The 23,003-nt window shown below is 40.3% G+C and overlaps 1 protein-coding gene across 4 annotated transcripts in view; it reads right to left on the bottom strand.

The window, feature by feature from the left end:
* LOC127321682 (uncharacterized) overlaps positions 1–19,079 on the bottom strand; it is a 29,001-nt gene extending 9,922 nt beyond the window's left edge. Inside the window, exons 1-24 of one of the 4 annotated variants that reach the window (XM_071823169.1) lie at positions 18,812–19,079; positions 18,564–18,737; positions 17,710–17,805; positions 16,952–17,021; positions 15,457–15,590; positions 14,827–14,967; positions 14,582–14,739; positions 14,298–14,460; positions 14,126–14,224; positions 11,468–11,545; positions 11,301–11,360; positions 11,057–11,214; positions 8,080–8,284; positions 6,465–6,584; positions 6,198–6,283; positions 6,013–6,123; positions 5,002–5,073; positions 4,300–4,385; positions 3,644–3,792; positions 3,245–3,388; positions 3,053–3,160; positions 2,110–2,214; positions 788–895; positions 550–660 (exon numbers count right to left, since the gene is read on the bottom strand). In XM_071823169.1, the coding sequence (XP_071679270.1) occupies positions 550–660; positions 788–895; positions 2,110–2,214; positions 3,053–3,160; positions 3,245–3,388; positions 3,644–3,792; positions 4,300–4,385; positions 5,002–5,073; positions 6,013–6,123; positions 6,198–6,283; positions 6,465–6,584; positions 8,080–8,284; positions 11,057–11,214; positions 11,301–11,360; positions 11,468–11,545; positions 14,126–14,224; positions 14,298–14,460; positions 14,582–14,739; positions 14,827–14,967; positions 15,457–15,590; positions 16,952–17,021; positions 17,710–17,805; positions 18,564–18,737; positions 18,812–18,970 (2,895 nt within the window). In that variant the 5' untranslated portion in view covers positions 18,971–19,079. The remainder of the gene's footprint in view (positions 1–549; positions 661–787; positions 896–2,109; positions 2,215–3,052; positions 3,161–3,244; positions 3,389–3,643; positions 3,793–4,299; positions 4,386–5,001; positions 5,074–6,012; positions 6,124–6,197; positions 6,284–6,464; positions 6,585–8,079; positions 8,285–11,056; positions 11,215–11,300; positions 11,361–11,467; positions 11,546–14,125; positions 14,225–14,297; positions 14,461–14,581; positions 14,740–14,826; positions 14,968–15,456; positions 15,591–16,951; positions 17,022–17,709; positions 17,806–18,563; positions 18,738–18,811) is intronic. The other 3 variants (XM_051350711.1, XM_071823170.1, XM_051350712.1) reach the window with 3 other exon arrangements.
* Between the last annotated feature and the right edge of the window lie 3,924 nt (positions 19,080–23,003).

The following is a 23,003-nucleotide window of genomic DNA, read 5'->3' as shown; positions in this document are numbered from 1 at the left end:
GACAGATCCATGACGAGCCAGCAATGTCATGCATGCAGTTCATGAATTCAAAGAGGAGCTACGGTTTTCAGTTCAAAAAAGGAGCCACTGCATCCAAGGAGGGGCTCTCTGACGGCCTAAGAAATATCGAGTTGATGTGGCTCTATAAGAAGCAACTTGAGATGAGAGCAGCAATGACGTCCAGATCAGGTTCGGCGACGAGGAAAGGATAAACCTAGCACATTGGCAGCAAAAGTATGGTAGTGGCAGGTGAATGGCGGCACAGCAGCAGGTAAGTGATGGAGATCATGGGTCCACGCACTCTGGTACCATTTTATGCAACAAGCTTGTGTATTTCTAAGGCCCATTCGTGCAAATATACAGAGTACTTGGCCTTGCAGAGAACTACCGAATAGAGAGAGTTAACAGAAAACACTATCCACTTAAGCATGACATTTTCCTAAATAAAATAATGAATAAAGTTTACCTTTACTATTCAAAGACTACCTCACAGATTATATATATGTAACGTGCAAATTGCAAAAGGTAACAATATGAAACAAATAATACCTGATAACGAACAAAAGAAGTCAGAAGGTTGAATATAGCCACAATCAAACAATTATTAATGTTCTCTTCCTTGTCAAGAATGTGGGAAATACTAGCTTGCAATCTCCAAATCTGAATAATTAGGAAAGAAGGACATGACACATAAAAAGAGTGATATTAGCATAGCGAGTAGTGAATGAAACCAGTTACACAAGTCGCCACAAACTTTGACTCAGAGCTAGATCACTCAGCTGCTAACCTCGGAACCATCAATAATAAAGGTACAATTTTCCATGAGTTGAGGTTGGACTCTGTAAGCAGTGAAGCACAATATTGATAATGCTCTAGCTGCAGCAACTTGTAAAGCCTTGCAAAAAAAAACATCCTCAGTCACAAGGCTTAGAGAATCAATTAAAATACAGAGTACCTTAAAAGTTAAAAAACAAAAGAATAGAGTAAATTCCTTATATGACACTACCTTAAAATCGGCTTCATTATTTGACACCAGAAAACTTTTTCTCCCCAATTTGACATCTAAACTTAATTTCTTTCCTGAGTACCGTTCATGGCGCTAGGTTCTTCCGTCAGTTTTTTTGTTGGCCCAGAATGCCCCTCTCCAATCGATCGAACCAAAGCTGACCCGATTGAACCGAAACCGATCGAAACATAAGCCTCTCGCTCCCTTCCCTTTCCCGAGTCCCCGCTAAACCAGCGGGCAAGATGCAGTTTGGCGGCGAGGGAATCGCAGCGGCAGGCGGGGCTCTGGGCAGCGACCCAGACACAAGGGATGGCAGCCATAGCGTGGCTGTGGAGGGCGGCCAAGGCGCAGGCCTGGAGCTTCCTTCAGCGAGGGCCATGGGGCTGCAACGTGGTTGGGCGCAGATTAGAGTTTAGACCCGATCTCATATCTCAGGTCTCGGCTGTACTGTTGGGACACGGCAAGGCTACAGGTTCTATGTACACCATCTGTCACTATTGTAATTAACTAACACAAGTTGGATGGACGTGTGGTTTACCAAAAAATTACGACAACGTATGTTTGATGGAAAGTAAGTCGTCCATGGCACTATGAAATGCAAAGTTGCATGTGTTGTTTTCTGCAGTAATCACAGAATCTGTAAGAAACAAAAGTTTGCATTGTCCAAGGTTAAGACGTGCGGTTTTATGTAACAAAAAAAATTGTCACCTAATTTATCAGGGCAAAAGAGTCTTTCCATGTTCCTATTTAACACCGTTACTGCTCAAAATGCACTAGTGTTATATGTTAGGGAAGAAATATTTTTCTAGGGCCAAATAGGGAGGCCAATTTTAAGGTAGTGCCAAATAAGGAATTTTCTCAAAGAATATGGTTATAGGCCTCGTGCCCATGGGAACACAAGTACTTCCCCTAACATGTAGGTGTATATATTGGTCCTCATGGGAAAACAAGTAAGTAACTTTTTCCTAACAATAAGTTCATCTATTTCTTGTTTTTGGTTTTGTTTTCAGTAGTGGAAACAAACAAAATAGGTCAAAAATACAGTTACATAGCTCAATAAAGCCACATGACAGTACTGCACAACAATAAACTAAATGACTTACCGAATTCTGAAATGACATTGCCGATATTGTAGCTGTGACAAAAGGGAATGGCTTTGATGAAGATGACAAAACCATAGTAACAAAAGGTGCAACTGGCATAAACTCCTGAAGAATATACATGAGTCAAGAAAAACACAAATGCAAGCATTATAAACAAAAGCTATTGTGTATCATAGAAAAACCATGATATCATCATCCAAAACAAAATGACCTGATAGCACTTAATGACATGAATCAACATACTGCAACACTAAAAGGAACAAATGTATTTACGATGAAGCAACAAGAATGAAGTTTTGTCTAAAACAAGATTTAACATTTTCTCGTGATGCTTCATGTGTGGCCTCACTGTATCTCGGTATATTTGTCACCACTTGCAATGAAGCAACAAAAATAATGTAACTCGCTAAATTGTCAAACTTCTCATCTCGTTTCCATATAATTAGGTTGAAATATGAACTTCGCATTATCTGCCACTGTCTGCTGGATCTAGACAAAGTTGAGTCAATTAATGTGGGACGGAGGGAGTAGCATCGACTGCTATTTAGAGGAATTACTTCATGATTACTACTCCCTCTGTTCAAATTAAGTGACGCGGCTTTTTTTCTAAAATGAGCGAACCTACACACTAAAACGTGTCTAGATACATGCATACGTATCTAGACCAAATCTGACCAAAGCTGCATTTGAAACGGAGGCCGTTTTGTGTGATGAATCACACCTGAACAGAGATTCTACTAAAAAACATTCAGAATTCAGAAAACGAAGTATGATGTTGATATGACAACTGGACTGTTTAAATGTGTGGTGAAAATGGTACTACTCCCTCCGGTCCAAATTAATTGACTCAACTTTGTCTAGATACGAGTGTACTTAGACGTATCTAGACAAAGTTGAGCCAATTAATATGAATCAGAGTATTACAATAGCACAAGTGTTTTACCTCTGGTAAGTTGGACAGCATGAAAAATATAATATCAAGTCCACAGCAGAGAACAAGTTGTATGTCTTCAATATCCTCAACACCATTACAGAAGCTGCCTCCTGACAGCTGAAAGATTCGAACAGCTCATCAAAGAAAAGGTAATGAAGGTATTGAAGAGAAAGGAGTATATAGTATAATAAGGATGCTTACTTCCAGTAATTGCGTGGACGTGCACACAATGTGCCAGAGAACACTGTGGACAGAAGAATCATAGAGTAGAATTTGCCATATCATGCCACCAAGCTTTGAAAATATTGGTTTGACTTGAATACAGCTCTTCACTAATTCAAACACCTTGCCAATATTGAATGAAAAATATTCAAATATTTCATTTTCTCAATCATGAATAGCACATGAAAATGAGAAGGAACTCAACCAAACAAGAATATTTCATTGTATGAACGATGCACTAAAGAGTACATGAACAAAATACAGTGATGACTCTCAAGCATGTCACCGCAAGAGAGCAAGACTTTGCTAAGTAAACACAAACTAAACCTATAAAGCAGTTTTCTCAAGTCTCAAACAGATTTTAACATTAAATTGCACCTTCAGGGTTGTCTTCCAGCAACTATACTTCTTGTGTTTCCAGTTCATATGATTAACCATGATGTATTGAATTGAAAAAACAATGAACGATGATATCGTATCATCAGCAGCAGCTCCTTTCCGCAAAACCTGAATGGCAAAATCAAGCACTAGGAAAGTATGGAGTTCATTAGATCATCTATAAACACAATTAACATATGGGAAGTCAAAGATTAAACGATGAACTCTGTCCACACAATGACACACATGTATTTGCAACAATACAATTAAATAGTCTTCTGTTTGATACTCTGGTTCATGCTTTTCATGACCTCCCCAAAGCATAAAGGTGGCACAAGCTTGGAAGCCATCGAATGGAGGTTCGCATTGCCAGTTTAGGCAACTGCCCAGATATTCTAAGTTTCCTTGGAGAAAGAACTTGTACTTTTACATTATGTGTATATGATGATGCTTAACAAGAACCAGGTCCTACTCAACCAGTTCTAGCAATACTAAATAAACAACTGTATCTGTATAAAGTAACAAAAGTGGAAAACTAGAACAATAATCAACAATAAGACACAAACATTTGATCCAACCATGATGAGAAGTGTATACAGGCAGAAATGGGACATTCAAAAGTAGTAAATGCTGTGATCAGAAGCAGAAATACATACATGAAGATGCAAGTGAAGAACAGTCTCCATTTTCCTCGGAAGCAGCAAAAAGCATTCTAGCTAGTGCACCAGAAAGTAGCCAATCACTGCAGAGAGGGAATTGTGGTTGTTATTGACAGCGGTTCAACTTTTCATACCTACAGAAAAACAGAATCGGCAAGAGAAAATACACCAAGACTAAAAGGCTTGGAGCTTTCAAGATAAATGCATTCACTGAAAATATTTCAAATTTAACTTAGGCTACTCCCAAAAAAAAAAGGAATTGGAGATAGCAGAATACAACATCATTTTAGAAAACATGCAAAAGCATGCACTTCTCTTTCATTAAGAAACCAACAACAAATACAAAGTTTGCCGTGCAATACAGCCCCTAACACTGGACACCAACCACAAATATAACTATAGTCATCCCATTAGCAGGAAACCAAACTAGTTATTCCGATTACATCATTCAGTAATTAGCTAGCAGTGACTTGTCACAAAACAAAGATGCAGTAGATAAAGCCAAAACCATTTTGAATGAAAGGGAAAACTTTTTTCCCTTTCAAATAGAAATTATAATATGATGATTAGCAGTTGTGTGTAACAAAGAACAGAGTACATCAACTACGATTCCGGTATATAATGTTCCCAGCAAATGAAAGTAGTTCAGATTAATAACAGATATTAATGTGTATTAACAGAAAGATGCAAGAAGATTACCTTGACGGGCCATTAGGTTGTGAACTGAAGATGCCGCACTCTATCGCCACATCAAACACGCGGTATGGAACACTAAATATTCATCACAATAACAGTTTGTTAACTAAAATATTTTCTAAGGCCCATTGGTGCAAATACACAGAGTACATGCCATTACACAGAATTACAGAGGACTTAATAGAAGGGAGAGCTTCATTGGAATGATCCTTCAGTCATTTTAGGATAACTACGGGTAACTAATTCTAAGAATACTAAATAAGCACATAGATTGCTTGACTGATACGAGGTACAGGTCTCACACCATCTCAGCCCTTACCACCGCTGGACACAGCAGTGTCGAAACACGCTAGTATGTAACATATACAATATCAACTCTCAGCAAAACAGCTGAAGCACTGACAACTGCGGCTGCATTTTTGGTTCAACTTGCGATACCACGAACAGGAGTGCGAAGCCCAACCAACTGGAGCAATCTCGAACACACAGATCTGTGGATCATGATTGGATTGAAGCCCATTCCACTGAATCCAGGAACCATGGTCCAGTTGCTCCATGATGGCCTGCAGCATCTGTGGTATGGACAAGGCAACCGATCGATCCCTAGGAGAGATTATTCCAAAGAATGATCAAATACCCTGCCGCTAGCCATCAATGGTAGAGCAGCAGTTGGCTCTGATATCAAATGGAATAATCCCTGGATCACTCTAGGATTAATAACGCTAAACTACTCTAAGTCTTGCGATATGTACATATCTAAGTAATTGTCGTTCTGTCAGACCATAATGAAAACGGAATTTCTGTTTTTCTTGAAGACGAATATGATATTGCTTCTTTTTCCCAGAATGGAATTTCTTTTTCAGATTACTTCCGGATTTAGGTGTTTTTCTAGTGAGTCCTGGTAAAGCTCCCAAACGGCGTATAAAAATTGGATAACCATGGCACGAGACACTCATAGAACACTTCAGCACTAAGTCACTTAATCAAACAAACCAACATACTAATGTAGCTTACCACTTGAGAGCTTCTGCTAACACACGAAGGGTTTTTGACATTATGCTGCCGTTATTACCATCTTGCGCATATTTGAAAATTGATGAGCAAAGGATTTTAACAACATCAATCCTGAAAAGGACAGAGTCAAGTATGTTCATTCCACATCAATATACTGAAAGTTTGAAAATGTGTATATTTTAAACCTGATATGTTCTTCAATTTGCCCCAAACTCTTAGATTTCTGAACAGCTAGAGACTTATCAGCATCCAGCAAAGCAGGGCACAGATTCTACATAGAGCAATAAGTGCATATCAGGCGTCAAGAAAATGATGACAAGACAAGTAAAGCATAAATTACTTAGCAATTAAAAAATTAAAAACTAGTAGGTAAAATTTAGGGTCAACTAATACCAGGCAGCTAGAAACTTCTGGGTAGGTCAATGAAATGTTAAAACTAACTTAGCAGCTACCTTATTTGACGATACCATCTGATACAGTAAGTCCAATATATCGCAGGCTTCCACATAATTGCATGAATATAGATCTTGTGACAAAGTGACGAGCAAAATGAAAACACCTGAATGTGGAAACTGGACAAATATAGCTCATGTTAACCTAATGATCCAGTAAATCAATAAGCACTTAGAGAGCAGTGGCAGTTAACTGTTTTCAGTTTTTCAAAGCACACAAGAAAATGTACAGAAGAGGGGCACATGAAGTTAGAAAGTTCAGAAAATGTATACCAACCCTTAGGAGTATATGCATCCTAAATATTAATACAGTAGTTAGTATTACAACAGTTCTTCCTGTCAAGAGCTACGGTTTGATTTTTACAGCAGATAAACATTATGAAAACAATGCCCAAGTCATACAGGGAATACAAATGTACTACTAGTATAATATTACATAGTAACAATTCATCATTTTACTGTAGAGCCGAACTGATTGATTACTTCAGTCCAACCTAAACTAAAATTCACATGACATGTCATGAAGATGGAGGTCTGGTCATTATTGAGTACTTCAGTTAATGCAACTGAAACCAAGAGGAAGAAGCTTTCTTCAGGAAAGATGAAAGGGACTCATTTGTAATTTCTGTAAGATTATACAAGGGCAGCAGGCTGAAGCAAAACTGCTGCAGCGAGTTATGATGTGTCGTGGCAAATTAACTGAATTCTCCTTTTCAGTCTGCATGTCTCATGCATGAAAGTCTGAAAGGTAGAATAACAGTTAAAAATTTAGAACTATATGATGAATATTTTCCGTACAGTTATATTTCACGAAGTACTCAGCAACGGCCAGAATTCAAGCCAAATGAACTGACTCTGTTTTTCAATCTGCATGTCCTGCCCATAACAATCTAAATGTAAGAATAAGGGTCGAACTTAACTGTAGGACGCATTGTGAATATTTGTCCTTTAGTGGAGTATTTCATTAACTCAGTCTGCAGGACCCGCCGAAACTCAAGCCTGGAAGATACAAAGGGTACCTTTTTCTTCTTTTACTTCCAAGTTTAGATTAAACACTAATTACATCTCTATTCTAACAACTACATGGACATCAGAAGTGACTATGGCTTCTTTCAGCTTAGACAACAAATTCTAGGAATTTGCATAGCATAAACAGATTTTAATGTATGTCCTGGTTTGCATGGTGTGCCAGTGATAGGCTTCTTAGTCTTCAGCGATTATATATCTGGGCTGTCATGTGATGGTGTTTTGTGTAGTCTATCACACTTTTTGATTAGGCTACTGTTTGGTAATTTGGATAAAACGTGTAATAATTAAGGCTGTATACATCTATGGTGCAGATGTCGGGGATAGTAAGAAGCTTCTATTTTCTACAAAAAGCTGATTTTAAACAATGAATATAAAAGAGGAATCATGAATAACAGTAATATGAAAAACAAAAAATTGGGAAAAACAAAGAGAAAAGGTTCTACCAATGTATAACTAACATGGAATAATGAAGCATCACATAAAAGATGATAAACTGATCTGCACCAGACAAGGATGCTTCCTAAACAAGTACTGGCAATAAAGACAGCATATAACAAGTACGTTTGGCAGCGCAGGAAAGGAATACCTCCCAACGAACTAATGCAACACCATCTTCCTGAATTTTCAATATGTAACCATGTGTCCCATGGGGTAATGTAATGCCTTCCATACCAGGAATGCTGATTGGATGATGAATTTCAATTTGGTCACAGTAGTTCACACTATCAGGAAGATTACCAGGGATTGTATACCATGTTGTTACACCATTCATCCTCTCTAGGTAATTATATCTACAGTCAAGAAAGATTAAATGGAAGAATTAGAGTGGAAGTGAGAAGAAGCTAGAAACTCCAATAATTACCATTTATCTAGAAGATAACCAATGAATATCATAACCATATCACTTTTGCTGTATAAGCACACCAGTCAGAATATTATATACACTGCCTACTAGATCACAAAATATCAATAGCTAGGATGTTGTTAAACAACAGCATACTGTTGGAACTAAAATTAACAGGATGTGAGACATTGCTTGACAGATTATACACCTAGAGGTGCTAAACAGTAGATACAGTTGGAACAACAATTAACAGGGGCAGGTTTCACATACCAATGTGTTTTGTTTGGAAGTTTCTAACATTCAGGCAGATCTCCAATTACTGTTTTCAACACGAAATTGAAGTTTTGAACACAGCTAAATAAACTCTCAACATTTTCTTTACTATTAAAGGGAGTTGGTCATGGTCATTGTTATGGTACGCCTGCTCCTCTACCCCTGGCGCTAATCCTCCCCCGCGCCAGTGTTAATCCTCCCCTCAGATGGCCTACCTCATTGCCGTTGAAATATCCCCCACCCGTGGAGCTTGTTGATCAAGATAGTTACTCAATAGAAGTTTGTTGTTCAGGACTTCAGGTACTCTCTGCCATGCAATTTGTTTCACCAACCTCTGTTATCTTGTTCCGTTTGTTATAAATTTCCATAATCCATGAAAGCAAGCTTCTCGTTTATTTATCTACCTACTTTTTTTTCTCCCACGTACGCCACCCCATAACCCCCAGTGTAACTCTCTCAGATCTCTCCCCTCACTGTCACGCATGCTCCACTGCGTCGCTGCTGCTGGCGTTGCTGGCTTCAGCCTCTACCATTAACCCCTCAGATATGAGTATATGTCTCTACCAAGACAGCAGCAAGGTAGCGAGCGGTGGTGCCACGTGAGCAATACTTGAGTCCGACATGTCCAAGCTCATGTTGATCAACATGCTCCAACTTTTGCTCGGTGGAGTACCTGAAGCTTTAGCCTGTCATTTCCCATTTGTTAGTTTCAGTGTGCTAAAGCTGTATAATGAATGTAAAGTACTCCTGTTCTGTCAGCTGCCTTGTGCTATGGAAGGATTGTAAGAAATGTTCCAAAATTTGCGTATACCTTCATATAGTTTTCTGCAACATTGTTACTTAGGAAAAACTTCAGGGGTTCTGACATTTATTGTTGAGCTCTGCACAGAACGGAAGCAAGATGCTCTTTTATAGACCTTACTGGAAGACAATTCAAATGGATTGCACTCCCTGATCCTCCCGACAATTAATTTTATATAATAATGGGAGTTTTTTCCTAGAAGTCAAAGTGTTAGGCTGTGGTACTTTGTCTGAAAAAGGTTTTCTGTGAATTCATAATTTGTGTGCCACTTATTTTTTGGGTAATATATTGCAGGTGTGCGATGTAGTTTTCCCCCATTTTCCCCGCTGTTGTTGATTAATTGGTGCATACGATTGGTGATGCAAATATTGTTTGTTTTCCCTGACAAGAGCTGATGCCTACAGCACAAAATAAGGGCATAAAGCATGATATCAAGCCAAGATACAGTCCGAGTTAGACAACACATGGAACATCGCCGACACATTTGTCAAAGTTGGAGAAGATGGTGGGCACACAAAGACGGGGTGGAATGGGACAATGGTCGGGTGAAGCCACACCCAATGAACAACAAAAGTCAACGGACAAGTGAAGAGGTAACAAGGGAAGAGAAAGGTGGTCTCTCTTCTTCTTGAGGCATGTATGGAAGAAGATGCACAAAGGGCAAAAAGAGCATGCTGGTTGTCCAACAAAACGTAAACAGGTGAAAAACGCACACCCGCATGCTCGTTGTAAAACAGAACTATACTTTAATGTTGATTTGAAAAAGGAATTCATAGCAACACACGGGTACTTAGCTAGTATAAATAAGAGACAAGTCTAACCCCAGACTAATGCTCGAGTCCAGATCACCCAACAACCCCCTACTCAGCTTCCCCTGATCTTTAAAACTGGAACCACAATCAATTCCAATTGCACCCTGGTGAGGCTTCACTGGTGTCGATCCAAATCAATGTAATTTTGCCACTGTACATGTCAGATCTTTATTCATCTTCCTGATTATGAATCTGTCCTCTTTGTCCTTCTCTCTCTAACACACTCTGGTACACTGTTCCAGATACAAGAGCTAGCGCCCCAATCTTTGTGATTCCCACCGACCCTCCATGAATCTAGCCAAATCGCTTGCTTTCCTTTGGTAACTCATCAATCCTGCCTCGATTTATATTTCCCTATTGTTTGAAGCCACTATTGTGATTCATTCTCCACGGTGAAATGGTGCTTTCGTGAGACGGTTTCACATGCCAACAGATAAATCTTTTACTAGTTGAGCTGATAAGTAGTTTACTGGTGAGCTACAAGTCAGCAATGAATGCCTGGGCAACTGGCAAGATGACCTCGAATTGAACTAAGGCTTGAGAATCCAATGATTTGGGAGCTTGCAGCAAACACAAAGACCTCAAGGACTTTCTAAGCCAACCTTTTGGGATTGAATATGAGCTGAAGTGCTTATGGTTTTTCTCAAATGCACCATCCAGTTTCTAGTTATGTATATTCATCGAGTTTCTACTATTTCCATCAAAGAAACAAATATGCAGAGAAACTTATTAGAAGCGCAAAGATAGGTAAAATAGAAAAATTCATACCAGGAATGTGTGGCAGGATGTAGAAAGAATAAATGAGAGTAAAAGCAGAAAAACAAATACATACACACATTGAGCAGGCCATGTCCCATAAGAAACAGCTGATAAGAAGCGAAGCAGATCCTTTATATGGAAAGGGTAGTCTTTCTCCACTATATGAAGAACAGATCTGATTGGACCATCAACATAACTATCTTTGTCCCAGAATTGCATACAGAGTGCTTCCTGAAACATTAGAATTAATAAAACATGTAATTTATACTGTGCAAATGAATGGTTACAGAATAACGGGAAAATATGTCCAGTCAAACCTCTCCACCATAAACTTCGCAAATAATATTCAATATCATGCCAAGAGAACAGTCTTCTGTCTGCACATAAAATACAAGCACCCTCTTAAAGCACATTTATTGTGTGTTTGCCTAGATCCATTTAAAAGCTCAATTTGGATGCAACAATTAAAAACTTAGTGATATACCTGAAAAGAGATCTCGTATGAAGCAATGAAAGCAGAAATGAAAGTTCTCAGTACACCGCGGAAACCAGAAACAGGACCCTGAAAATAAGATTCGCCGTGCACTTGTAGGACTGTTACATGAGTTTAGTTAAAATTTGGAAGGAGCGAAATGACAGAATTTTCAACCACAAGTTTCAAGGCCTATGATCTCTTTGAATCTATTAAAGCGGATTTTAGGTCGTGGCAAATCACCTTCTGTAGGTTCTCTCCAGATTCCTAATCCTTCAGCCAGATCGTTTTGGTCGTTTTTTTTTATTTTGTGCATGTTTTTGCCCCCTGATGGTTATTGTTTCCTTTTTCTAAGACTTCGTAAGACCCCTGTTTCTACCTAATGCATATACATGCAGAGTTGCATGAAGAAAATCAGTTAAAATTAAAGAAGTGTCTAGATTAGATATCAGAAAATCAATGTGTATAACACATAGTGTATCACTACAGACACTTCTATTGTGTAGGTATGGCATAGGATATGTACTCAGGACCGCAGGGCCGTGGCCTGGGCCACGGCAACAGTGCACGTTCTCTTGTTTACACTGTTCAAGACAGTATGATGTTGCTCACCATGTCTGACCCACGTAGGTCTCCACCGCTGGATATGTATGACCTATGAGTGAAAGCAGAACTAGAACATGGCCCTCTTGCCATACATTAACTTGTCTATTTGCCAATTGATTAAAGACAAAAAAATCCCCCATGTGGCTTTTACTTGTATTTGCCAGTTGACATAGATCTAACTTGTCTACTAGTATTTCCACCATTTTCCCCTCCTTCTCGTGTTCATCCTCGCGGTCAATTCGTGAATACAGGGACCCTTGGGCCATATCAGGACCCCCTATGAGGAATAAAGTAAGCAAGAATTAGAAGGATAGTGCGTGTATCTTGCCCCTGGTGCGAGAGCCTCTCCCTACCCCTAATATATCTAAGTACACTTCAGTACTGCCAAGAGTATGCTCTCTCACACGATATCCCTCTGCCAAAATCTAACATTTGTTAGGGACTATTAGACCATGTATGTGGTTCAAAGTAAAAAAGGTACTCTTTGAATAGGTGGTGTTTTGCTGCACTGTGTAACTCTGGCCCAACATCAGAGATGGGACCCATCCAATAAAAAAAAAACTTGTCCTCTTCCGCTGGCTGCATGGTGTCCACTGTTTTGTAGCTTTGCATGGTGCATGTCAGGTCAGATTTCTTATTTTGAGTTTTTGACCTACGGAATCGAACAGAGCCAAACATAGTGGTTCGCTTCTCTGCTCTGACACAATGAATCGGTTCCCTGTAGTGTGTTGAACCGGTTCATGCAGCCCTTCGAATCGCTTTTCTCTCACACTGTAGCTGGTCTTAACACCCCTCTGAGTTTCAGTCAATACCACTGTAGGTATCTAGGAAGTGTGCTCCCAAGAACTTCTGGCACCATCCAGCATAACCAAGTGAAGTGGTCTGAAAGTGCCGAATCAGGACTTCTGTTTTCCTATCCAAGTTTTTGTTTGACAATGGACATCACTTTCAACAGGTAACGTAAGATCACACCAACAAACCAAAATTCAGGAAGATCCACCGCCATTGTGTGTTCCTTGGCTTATGTGTTTGAACGTAATTATGTTGTTTATGTCAAATTTCTCAATGCAGGGGCACAGATATAGCCAACTGCATGTATCCCCCTTTATTATCCATACTAAGGTAGAACACCACACATCGATTCTGGTGTTGGGCAGGTAACGTAGGATCACACCAACAAACCAAAATTCAGGAAGATCCACCGCGATTGTGTGTTCCTTGGCTTATGTGTTTGAACGTAATTATGTTGTTTATGTCAAATTTCTCAATGCAGGGGCACAGATATAGCCAACTGCATGTATCCCCCTTTATTATCCATACGAAGGTAGAACACCACACATCGATTCTGGCGTTGGAGGCCGCGACGAAGATTCACCAGATACACGGTTGGAGCAAAACAAAATATTACGTTCAAACAAAGCACTCTTTCGGTAAATTATATCATGTGTCTACTACCATTGCACAAATGCTACCATCCTCCATTATCCTAGTCTAAATCGACTTGGGAGGAATAGTCGGAGGAGAAGCCTATAGCCATCACCTCAAGAACTTTGTGGTTGATGTTTATTAGATTGTTAACCTTTCAGTGTTACGCAGATTTCTTAGCAAGGCAAAGGGTACCTTACGAATAAGAGTAATACAAATATACAAGCGTATTCTCACTTGAAACATTGCTACATTCAAATTCAGGATGATCACATATGTTACCTTTCTGCACAACTTTGGACATTCTAGATACGAGCAAGGGATTTAAGGGTACTACAATCACGCATTCATACATAATGTACTTAGTTCACCATTAAGTTTCACCATCATGTGTATCTAGTAATTCAATCCCTGAATTGGTTTTACCTGTATCTATAATAGGTCAGCAAGCTTCTCCAGTCTCCTTTTTTAATTTTATCAATGAAACTAAGCCACACTTCACTAAGTGATACATCTTACAAGTGAAAATAACTAGCATCGGTGAGAAGAACACTAGCGCTTTAAAGTAATAGGGTTCAGGGAAACACTATCATAACAAACAAAAACATAGGAAAAAATATTTAATCCTCAAAGACTTACATCTGACTCCCTGAAGATGCTTGAGCAAAGAAATCCATGTAAATAATTGAACGGTGCAAGCCCAAAAGCCCGTTGGGCATAAGATGCATGATCAATTTCCTGGAAGAATAAAGTAGTAAGACAGGTATCTGCATTCTGTAATGGTAATAAATAGTTTAGAATCAGATATTACAGTTACCAAGTTGGCATTATTTCCTGGAAGAGACAGGACCAAGCAGAGAAAGACTGCCCAAGCAAGAAATAGTGGTCCTGATTCCACTGCAGATTCAGGCAATTTTGATACTTCAACATCCATCTCAAGAATATCAGCAACTGAATATGGGGAATACCCTCCACTGGGACAAAACAAAATATCATGTAAGGTCCTAAACATAAATTACAATGACAGGGTACTCATCATGTTTTGATATTAACATGGTCCATGGTAATAGATAGAATCAAGGAAGTTGGCAAGACCTGAAAGAGACTTCGTCGTGAACCATGCGGAGGAGATTTTCGAAGTCCAAAGTTTCAACGAGAATAAGAAGTAGCTGAGCTTTAGCATAATGAAATGATTTTTTTGCTTCAACAGATACACCAAATTTTCCAACATCATAAGAGCCAGAGAGCATATCCTAAAAGGTTAAGTATTTAACAAGTCAAACTAATAAAGCTACTAAGAACCAAGAGATGCAACGGTAGAAACCCACACAAACAGTTACCTTAAATATTGAGCACAAAGTTATCCACAGTCGACCATTACACCTTGAAAGGTTATCACAGATAGCAAGAAATAAAACTTCCAGAATCAAGCTAATTTCAATCAAACTTTCTTCCAGCCAAGACACCGTCAAATCAGATGCCTGCAAAATTGTGAAGAAGCTCTAAATCAAAGGAGGGAGTAGCTAATAACAAACAGAGGAGTAGAATAGCAGTTGCTGATGTGTGTATGTATTTACAAAGTATCATGCCTTCTGTAATGGGATCCATAGCAGAAACACATTTCACACAAGAGAATGGCATGCTTATTTTGTTATTGATTTCTTGCCTTTGAAGAGAAATAAATAAGAAGAAAAACAAGTGGTTTTGTTGTGACGTAATCAAACATCAAACAAGCACATTGCCCTTTCCAGACATCCACAAAAATAGCAAACCAAAAATAAACAATGTATCCATACAATTTTCTATTTATTATCCCGTAGCAATGCACTATTATGTGTATAGTGAAGTAAGATTTTATTATAATATAGAATGCTTTCCGTTAACCGTCGGCATGATGTATGATAAATTGATAAAATGGCACACAATGTCTTGTTTTCGCTAAATTAGCAATAGGTTTGTGTAGAACATACTGATTTTACAGAAAATGCAGCTGCAAGGGAATCTTCAACGATAGATAGTAATATCTGTTCCATCTCTTCATTGAGTAAAAGCAAGGCCTCTTCTTTGATGGCATCAGTTGAATCAGAATCATCATCTGTACATGCTGACAAATAAAGCATGAAATGTTCAGTTTGAAGCCAATACGCTAATGAACAGTTTCAATTTGTAACGGAAAGCATATCTAAGTAGTAAAGTATTGATTCCATTTTCCCAAAGTAATATCTGAAATTACAATAGAGGACAGGCATAAGAGAAAATTAATTACATAAAGACACATTTGAATAGTTCAGACTATTTTTTTATGGCAAAGCATGATGACTCAAGATATCAGACACACAGCCATCTTTAGTAGAAGCATGAAAACAATTTGTATTTAGACCCAAGTAAAGAAGATAATTTCCAAAAAAGTTTCCAGATATAGTGTACTAAGTTTTGCTCTTAAAAATTCAATTTCAAATTCAAATTTTGTTGAAGTAAATAAATAAAAGAGAGAAGATTTGCTGTGACGATAACTTTAGCTTCATTTCTATCGTTGGACTACCAATTGTCAGAAATTTTCAAATTGTCCATATCGATTTGATGCTGGTCATCCTTCTCCACAAAGAATCCTTACTACTCTCTCCTCTTCAGTTTACTAAGCCCATCTCAAAAATCACCGTAACCAAGCCGTAATTACTCCCCCTGATTAATGGCTGCTGGACCCTTTTCTCACACTTTGCTCCAGCCATTCAAGTTAACTGCTCAGTCCACTCTCTTCTGCATGGCCAGAAAACTCAGCAGAAAGTTTGCATGCACTGTATTGCCATGCAAGGCCTCTCGAAGAAATAACTCAGAGCCAAATTAACGCAGGCTGCTACTTTAATGTGGAAAGGAAGATGGGCTTTACAAACATAAAATTTTGGATTTTAAATAAGAGGGAGATTTTTTTTTGCTCCCATCGAGCAGACATTAGGGTGTTTGTTTGGGATTTACCTGCCTTTTTGGACTTTGGCTTATAAGCCACAAAAGCACACCTAAATAGGTGCTTTTGATTTTGGCTTATACTAGAATGTAACAATATGCAGTCAAAACTCAAAAGCAAAGTTAAGCCTACTGTCAGACCAATCCCAGCCATGTTATTGCCCAACCCCAAACAAAATGGTTTAGATGCATGGTTCAGTGAATTTTCTGGACCACAAGTGAAATGATAAGAACATGTAGAAGCACCGCCTCTCCCAGTAATAGAAATTAGAATTCATGCAAATGAATAGAGCTAACACTACTTGATTAATAATAAGATATTGCCAAATAACTGTATGGAAAAAGTCAATTCCATGGACCCATAGAAAAACATATCTGGAACAATAGCCGATACGTGCGAACTACACTACAGGAATAACAGTAAAGGCAATATGGATCAAGAAAATAAATTTGAAGAATTGTTCTATCATATTTTTTTTTCCTTGACTAACAATACAAACTTACTGGTATGAACGAAGATCCTTCTGATGCACTTCAGCAAGCATTGACGCTCAAGGTAATATTGTAGAGATACCTTCAGTAAGGTAAATGTTATTCTAAATAAAGGGTTGATACTAGATCAGGTAAAATAAACAATCAAAATTATAGAAGGGCTAGGAAGGAAAAAATAAAGCGGCATATCCACAAGACAGGATTAGCAAAGTGCAATGACACCAGTATTATTCTAAATAAACTGAATAAGTTCCATCTTTTGCATGCACATCTAGTTAGCATACCCACGAATTTCATTCATTAGAGGGAAGTAATAAGATACATCAGAGTGTTTCAAACAGTTGTTTGATTAAACCATAAATTTAACTAAAAGGATCTCTTAGGTGGACACCAGAGGTGTTACTTTTTGTTTGATCACTACAATAACTTGACGGCTAAAATTGCTCAATCATTCTATGATATCATATGAAACGTGAAATGTTTGAAACTTTGAGGTGCAGCAGACTGTACAATCAGAAGTAATGCATAATATTGAACATCAATAATTGATCACACTAATTAGCTTTGATGGCAACTGGGATACCAAACACTAGGTTGTAAAAAAGAAACTAGACTGGACACTACTCAAGAACAATTGCAGACTTACTACACTGCATAGTGAACTACACTAAGAGGTTGGCTCCTGTACTCAACAGAAGTGATCGGCCCATCGCTGACAGGAACATCTATCTATTGACTTGTAAAAGAAGAATTAAACTCAAAGAACATACCAGCCGAAGAAACTCTTCAGCATCGGCCTCATGGGTTTTTGGAGTGCTTTCTGAAGATCTTTTTACCAGAATGTATGACTGCACCTCGTCCAAGTTCTGAGAAAACATAGAAAATTAAGTACAGCACAACAGCAGAATTTACAAGGAGCTGTCTTTAGGCTTCCAATTTCCTAAGAAAATGTTACACCACAAGTCATGTAAGTAATTACAATGATAAAGATGATATGTAACACTGGTTATGCCAAACAAATAAATGTAGCTGTGACAAAGTTCAAGTCAAGCAGCAGGATATCAGGGATATATTCACCAAGCACGGCATTCGTCTCCGCACTAGTCATTCGGCAAACATTTAGATCAAAATAAGAATTTCCTTCCTCTCAAAAAATAATAATTCCCTAATAGTGATGTGACTGCGTATAACTGCAATGCTACTACTCGGCATTTCATGCCGGTGATCTAGAAGGCATATCTAGGCAGTACAGCCATCTGCAGAAATTTTTCTGGTTGTATTGTATGGCTAGGCGATGCACACATTGACAGGTGGTAAACGCACCAAGGCGTGCGTATCTAGGTGCCGAGGCAATGCTGGATCAACACTACTGTTCTCACCCTCCCGAGCAGGATGGGTCCCCATCTGCTAGTGCCTTGTAGCGTACACTGTTCCAGACAGAGCGGACCACTTCCTGATTAGTCCCTGGTGTCGGGAATCACTGGTTTTGCTGTTCTATCATATTCGGAGTAAAATAAACCATGCCCTGTTTTTCCAATTCGATCTACTGGACAACACATACCAGCCTCCACTCATTTCACCCCGGCCACTGGGAGATGCAAAATGGGGATAGGCAGCAAATTACCAGAGACTTGCTCAAGCGAAGCGCGGCCTCCTTGAGGTCGGGCTTGACGGCCAGGCGGTGCTCTCCAACGGCAACTTGGGTGGCGTCCAGCGCGGTCCTTGAGGCGTCGTTTGGCTTCCCGAACATGGAAACCGAGCCGCGGAGCCACGCGTGATGGCGCTTGATCCGCTCCGCCTGCAGCACGGAGGAGAGCGAGTTGGTTACGGTTGCGAGCGTCTGTGGGGCTAGGGAAATGGTTGTGGGCTTACGAGGGCGTCCGAGATGGCGGCGGAGGGGGAGGCAGCGGCGCGGTCGAGGTCGTCGGAGAGGGCGACGAAAGGGTCCCACCAAAGCGCGGCGGGCACAGTCTTGGTGCCGGCGCCCCCGCTACCTCCGGAGGTGGAGGCGGTGGCACCGCCGCTCGCCATGGCTGGTGAACGGTGGTGGCGCGGAAACCCTAGGTTGGAGAACCCGCCGTTGCCGAGACCGCGGATGGAAGGGAAGGGGAACAAAGCGAAGGCTGGCTGGGAGGAAGGACAGGGTTTTGTGTAGATATCACGGAAGTGAAATTTTGGGAAGGGTTTATACGTCGTTGGGCCTGTCCCGTCCCTTGTGGGCTTGGGCTTCAGCTACTTCTCAGAACGGCAGCCCAAGTAACTTCTCAGAACGGTTTTCTTGTTTTTCGGTTTTCTTCGGTTCATTTTGTTCGCTTTTCTTCGAGTCTTTGCTATTCCTTCGGCTCTGGCGGTTATTCCGGTTTTTTCTTTTACTTTTTCTGATTTTTCTTTTTCCCGTTTCTTTCTTTTGGTTTTTAAGCAAATTTTAAATTCACGCAAATTTCAAATTCGAGCAAATTTTAAAATCGAGCAAAATTCAAAATTTAGCCAATTTTAAATTCAAGAAATTTTAAAGTTAAGTTAATTTCAAGTCTGAGCAGTTTTCATATTTGTATTTTTAAATTTTTGAACATTTTTATTTTGAACATTTTGAAATCTGTACTTTTTTTTGAATTCAAATTTTGCTCATACTATTTTTTCCAGATTCAAAATTTGCTTAAACTCAAATTTTGTACAGGTTTATTTTCCTTTTTAAATTAGAATTTGAAAAGACTGTCGGGAAACGATGGACGGACGGTGGCATTCGAACTTGGGTCACAGTCAACTGCACAAGCGTAGGCACTAGGCTAGAGATCGGATGATGTGAAAAGAGAAAACCAATGGTACTTCTTTTAATCGAAAGAACAACTAATGGGTCGGCCCATGCCGGATTTCTTTCATGCGATGCGTACAAATGCACACTAATGAGCGGGAAGTAGGGAACGCTATACGTCGACCTGGTCCCGCACATCCCCTTGTCGTTTTGTGGTCTTGGCCCAGCAGTGGTGTTTCAGTTCGCGTCCACATCCATGGTCGTTTTGTGGGCTTGGCCCAATAGTGGTGTTTCAATTCGGTGTCATACCCCTTGGTTTCCTTGTTTTTTTAAATAACCATATATTTCATTAGACAATCTGGAGATTACATATAGGGAAATACTTGTGTACTTACACGCATGGGTGTGGGTGTTACCATCACCGTCCATTTATTTCTCGAGATTCGTGCTCACCATGGTAGAGAGAAAGATTCCTTTCTCTCTCTACTCGTTTTATCTGAATCTCAAAGCACAGTGAACGGTGACGGAAACATCCACACCCATGCGTGTAAGTGCAAAATCCACTTTCTTACGTATATGGTCATCACTCGAGACAAACATGTTTGTCAAGCAAACTTGCACAACGAAACCCACAAGAAGTAAAATTAAAATTTTACCCTTGGAGAAATTTGTGCATTGCCAAACTGTCGTCCACCATCATCCTCCGCCGCCGCCAAGGAAGCATCGGAAAAAAAGGAAAACATCCGCCATACCCGTCGTTGCCTTTTCGACGGTACTCCAGAGGTGGGATCCTCATGGAGGGGAGAAGAAGTAGGGGCCATAGGGCGGAGAGTCCTCGGGACGGTGGTACGCGATTTACCCAGCTTCGGACCACCTGCACGATGGCAAGGCCTACTGCTGCTTGTCTGGAATTATCTGGGCGCTTTCGCGTTGTTACAATGAGTTGTGGTTGATACGTCCATTTTGCATCACTATTTTATATCATAATTTGCTGTTATTCATTGATATATTTCATATTTGGAGATAATACTTATGTTATTTCATCTATTTTGCATGTTTCATGATTATTGGAGGATCGCGCACCGGAGTCAGGATTCTGCTGGAAAAAGCGCCGTCAGAATGCAATATTTCGGAAGATCAACAGTTGACGGAAATTATATGAAAAATCCTATTTTTCCAGATGACGAAGGGAGCCAGAAGGGGGAGCCGAGGGGACCCTAGGTGGGCCCACCTCATAGGCCGGCGCGGCCCAAGGCCTGGCCGCGCCGCCCTGTGAGGAGGGGGCCCACAGCCCTCTCTCGCCTCCTTTTCTTCGCGTACGCCTTCGTCACGAAAACCTAAGCCCCAGAGGATAGTCGCGAAGAGTCACAGCCGCCTCTGCGGGGCGGAGAACACCAGAGAGAAAAGAGCTCTCCGGCGGGCAGGAATCCGCCGGGGAAATTCCCTCCCGGAGGGGGAAATCGACGCCATCGTCACCGTCATCGAGCTGGACATCATCTCCATCACCATCGTCATCATCTCCATCATCATCACCGCCATCTCCACCGCTGCACCTCGTCACCGCTGTAACAATTTGGGTTTGATCTTGATTGTTTGATAGGGGAAACTCTCCCGGTGTTGATTTCTACTTGTTATTGATGCTATTGAGTGAAACCATTGAACCAAGGTTTATGTTCAGATTGTTATTCATCATCATATCACCTCTGACCATGTTCCATATGATGTCTCGTGAGTAGTTCGTTTAGTTCTTGAGGACATGGGTGAAGTCTAAATGTTAGTAGTGAACTATGGTTGAGTAATATTCAATGTTATGATATTTAAGTTGTGGTGTTATTCTTCTAGTGGTGTCATGTGAACGTCGACTACATGATACTTCACCTTTATGGGCCTAGGGGAATGCATCTTGTACTCGTTTGCCAATTGCGGGGTTGCCGGAGTGACAGAAACCTGAGCCCCCGTTGGTATATCGATGCAGGAGGGATAGCAGGATCTCAGAGTTTAAGGTTGTGGTTAGATTTATCTTAATTACTTTCTTGTAGTTGTGGATGCTTGCAAGGGGTATAATCACAAGTATGTATTAGTCCTAGGAAGGGCGGTACATTAGCATAGGTTCACCCACACAACACTTATCAAAACAATGAAGATTAATCAGCTGTATGAAGCGAAAGCACTAGACTAAAATCCCGTGTGTCCTCGAGAACGTTTGGTCATTATAAGTAAGCAAACCGGCTTGTCCTTTGAGCTAAAAAGGATTGGGCCACTCGCTGCAATTATTACTCTCGCACTTTACTTACTCGTACTTTATTCATCTGTTACATCAAAACCCCCTGAATACTTGTCTGTGAGCATTTACAGTGAATCCTTCATCGAAACTGCTTGTCAACACCTTCTGCTCCTCGTTGGGATCGACATTCTTACTTATCGAAGATACTACGATACACCCCCTATACTTGTGGGTCATCAGTGGTCGTGCCTCTAGTGCTCCCGGGATCCGGCTTATAAAGGCGCACTGATCTAGGGTTTACATGGAGAGTCCTAGCCGGAATACAAGTTGCCTAACTACGGTACAATGTCTTGCCGTGTACGTCAAGGATCCGCCTTCCATCGGTGTCGTGCAGGATCCGGATACTTCATGGGCCTTCACGGATCCGGCCTCCTTCGTAGGTCGGTTAGGATCCGGCTTCCTGTTCCTGGGCTGGACTTCATCCTTCAGGATCTACAGCAACTGGACCACCCGATGGGCCACATGCCACATCACCAACTATGGGCCACTGATAACCCACAAGTATAGGGGATCGCGATAGTCTTCGAGGGTAGTATAACCCAAATTTATTGATTCGACACAAGGGGAGGTAAAGAATACTTATAAGCCTTAACAACTGAGTTGTCAATTCAGCTGCACCTGGAAAAGCACTAACAACAGGGGTGATGTGAAAGTAGCAGTAATATGAGAGCAGTAGTAACAGTAACACAGCAGCAGTAATAGCAATATGAGAGCAATGGCACCAGAAAATAGTTGGTACTACTTCCAATGACATGTAGAACAGGTATATAATGATGAGATATGGACCGGGGTTCCCAGCGATCTACACTAGTGGTAACTCTCCAATAAGTGACAAGTGTTGGGTGAACAAATTACAGTTGGACAATTGATAGGAATCAAAGCATTAAGATAGAACATCAAGATTATTAATTATGTAGGCATGTTTTTCGTATATAGTCGTACGTGCTCGCAATGAGAAACTTGCACAACATCTTTTGTCCTACCAGCCGGTGGCAGCCGGGCCTCAAGGGAAACTACTGGATATTAAG

This window comes from Lolium perenne, chromosome 7, assembly GCF_019359855.2.
Source record: "Lolium perenne isolate Kyuss_39 chromosome 7, Kyuss_2.0, whole genome shotgun sequence".
NCBI classification, from domain to species: Eukaryota; Viridiplantae; Streptophyta; class Magnoliopsida; order Poales; family Poaceae; genus Lolium; species Lolium perenne.
This window is presented reverse-complemented; position numbering and strand designations above follow the sequence as displayed.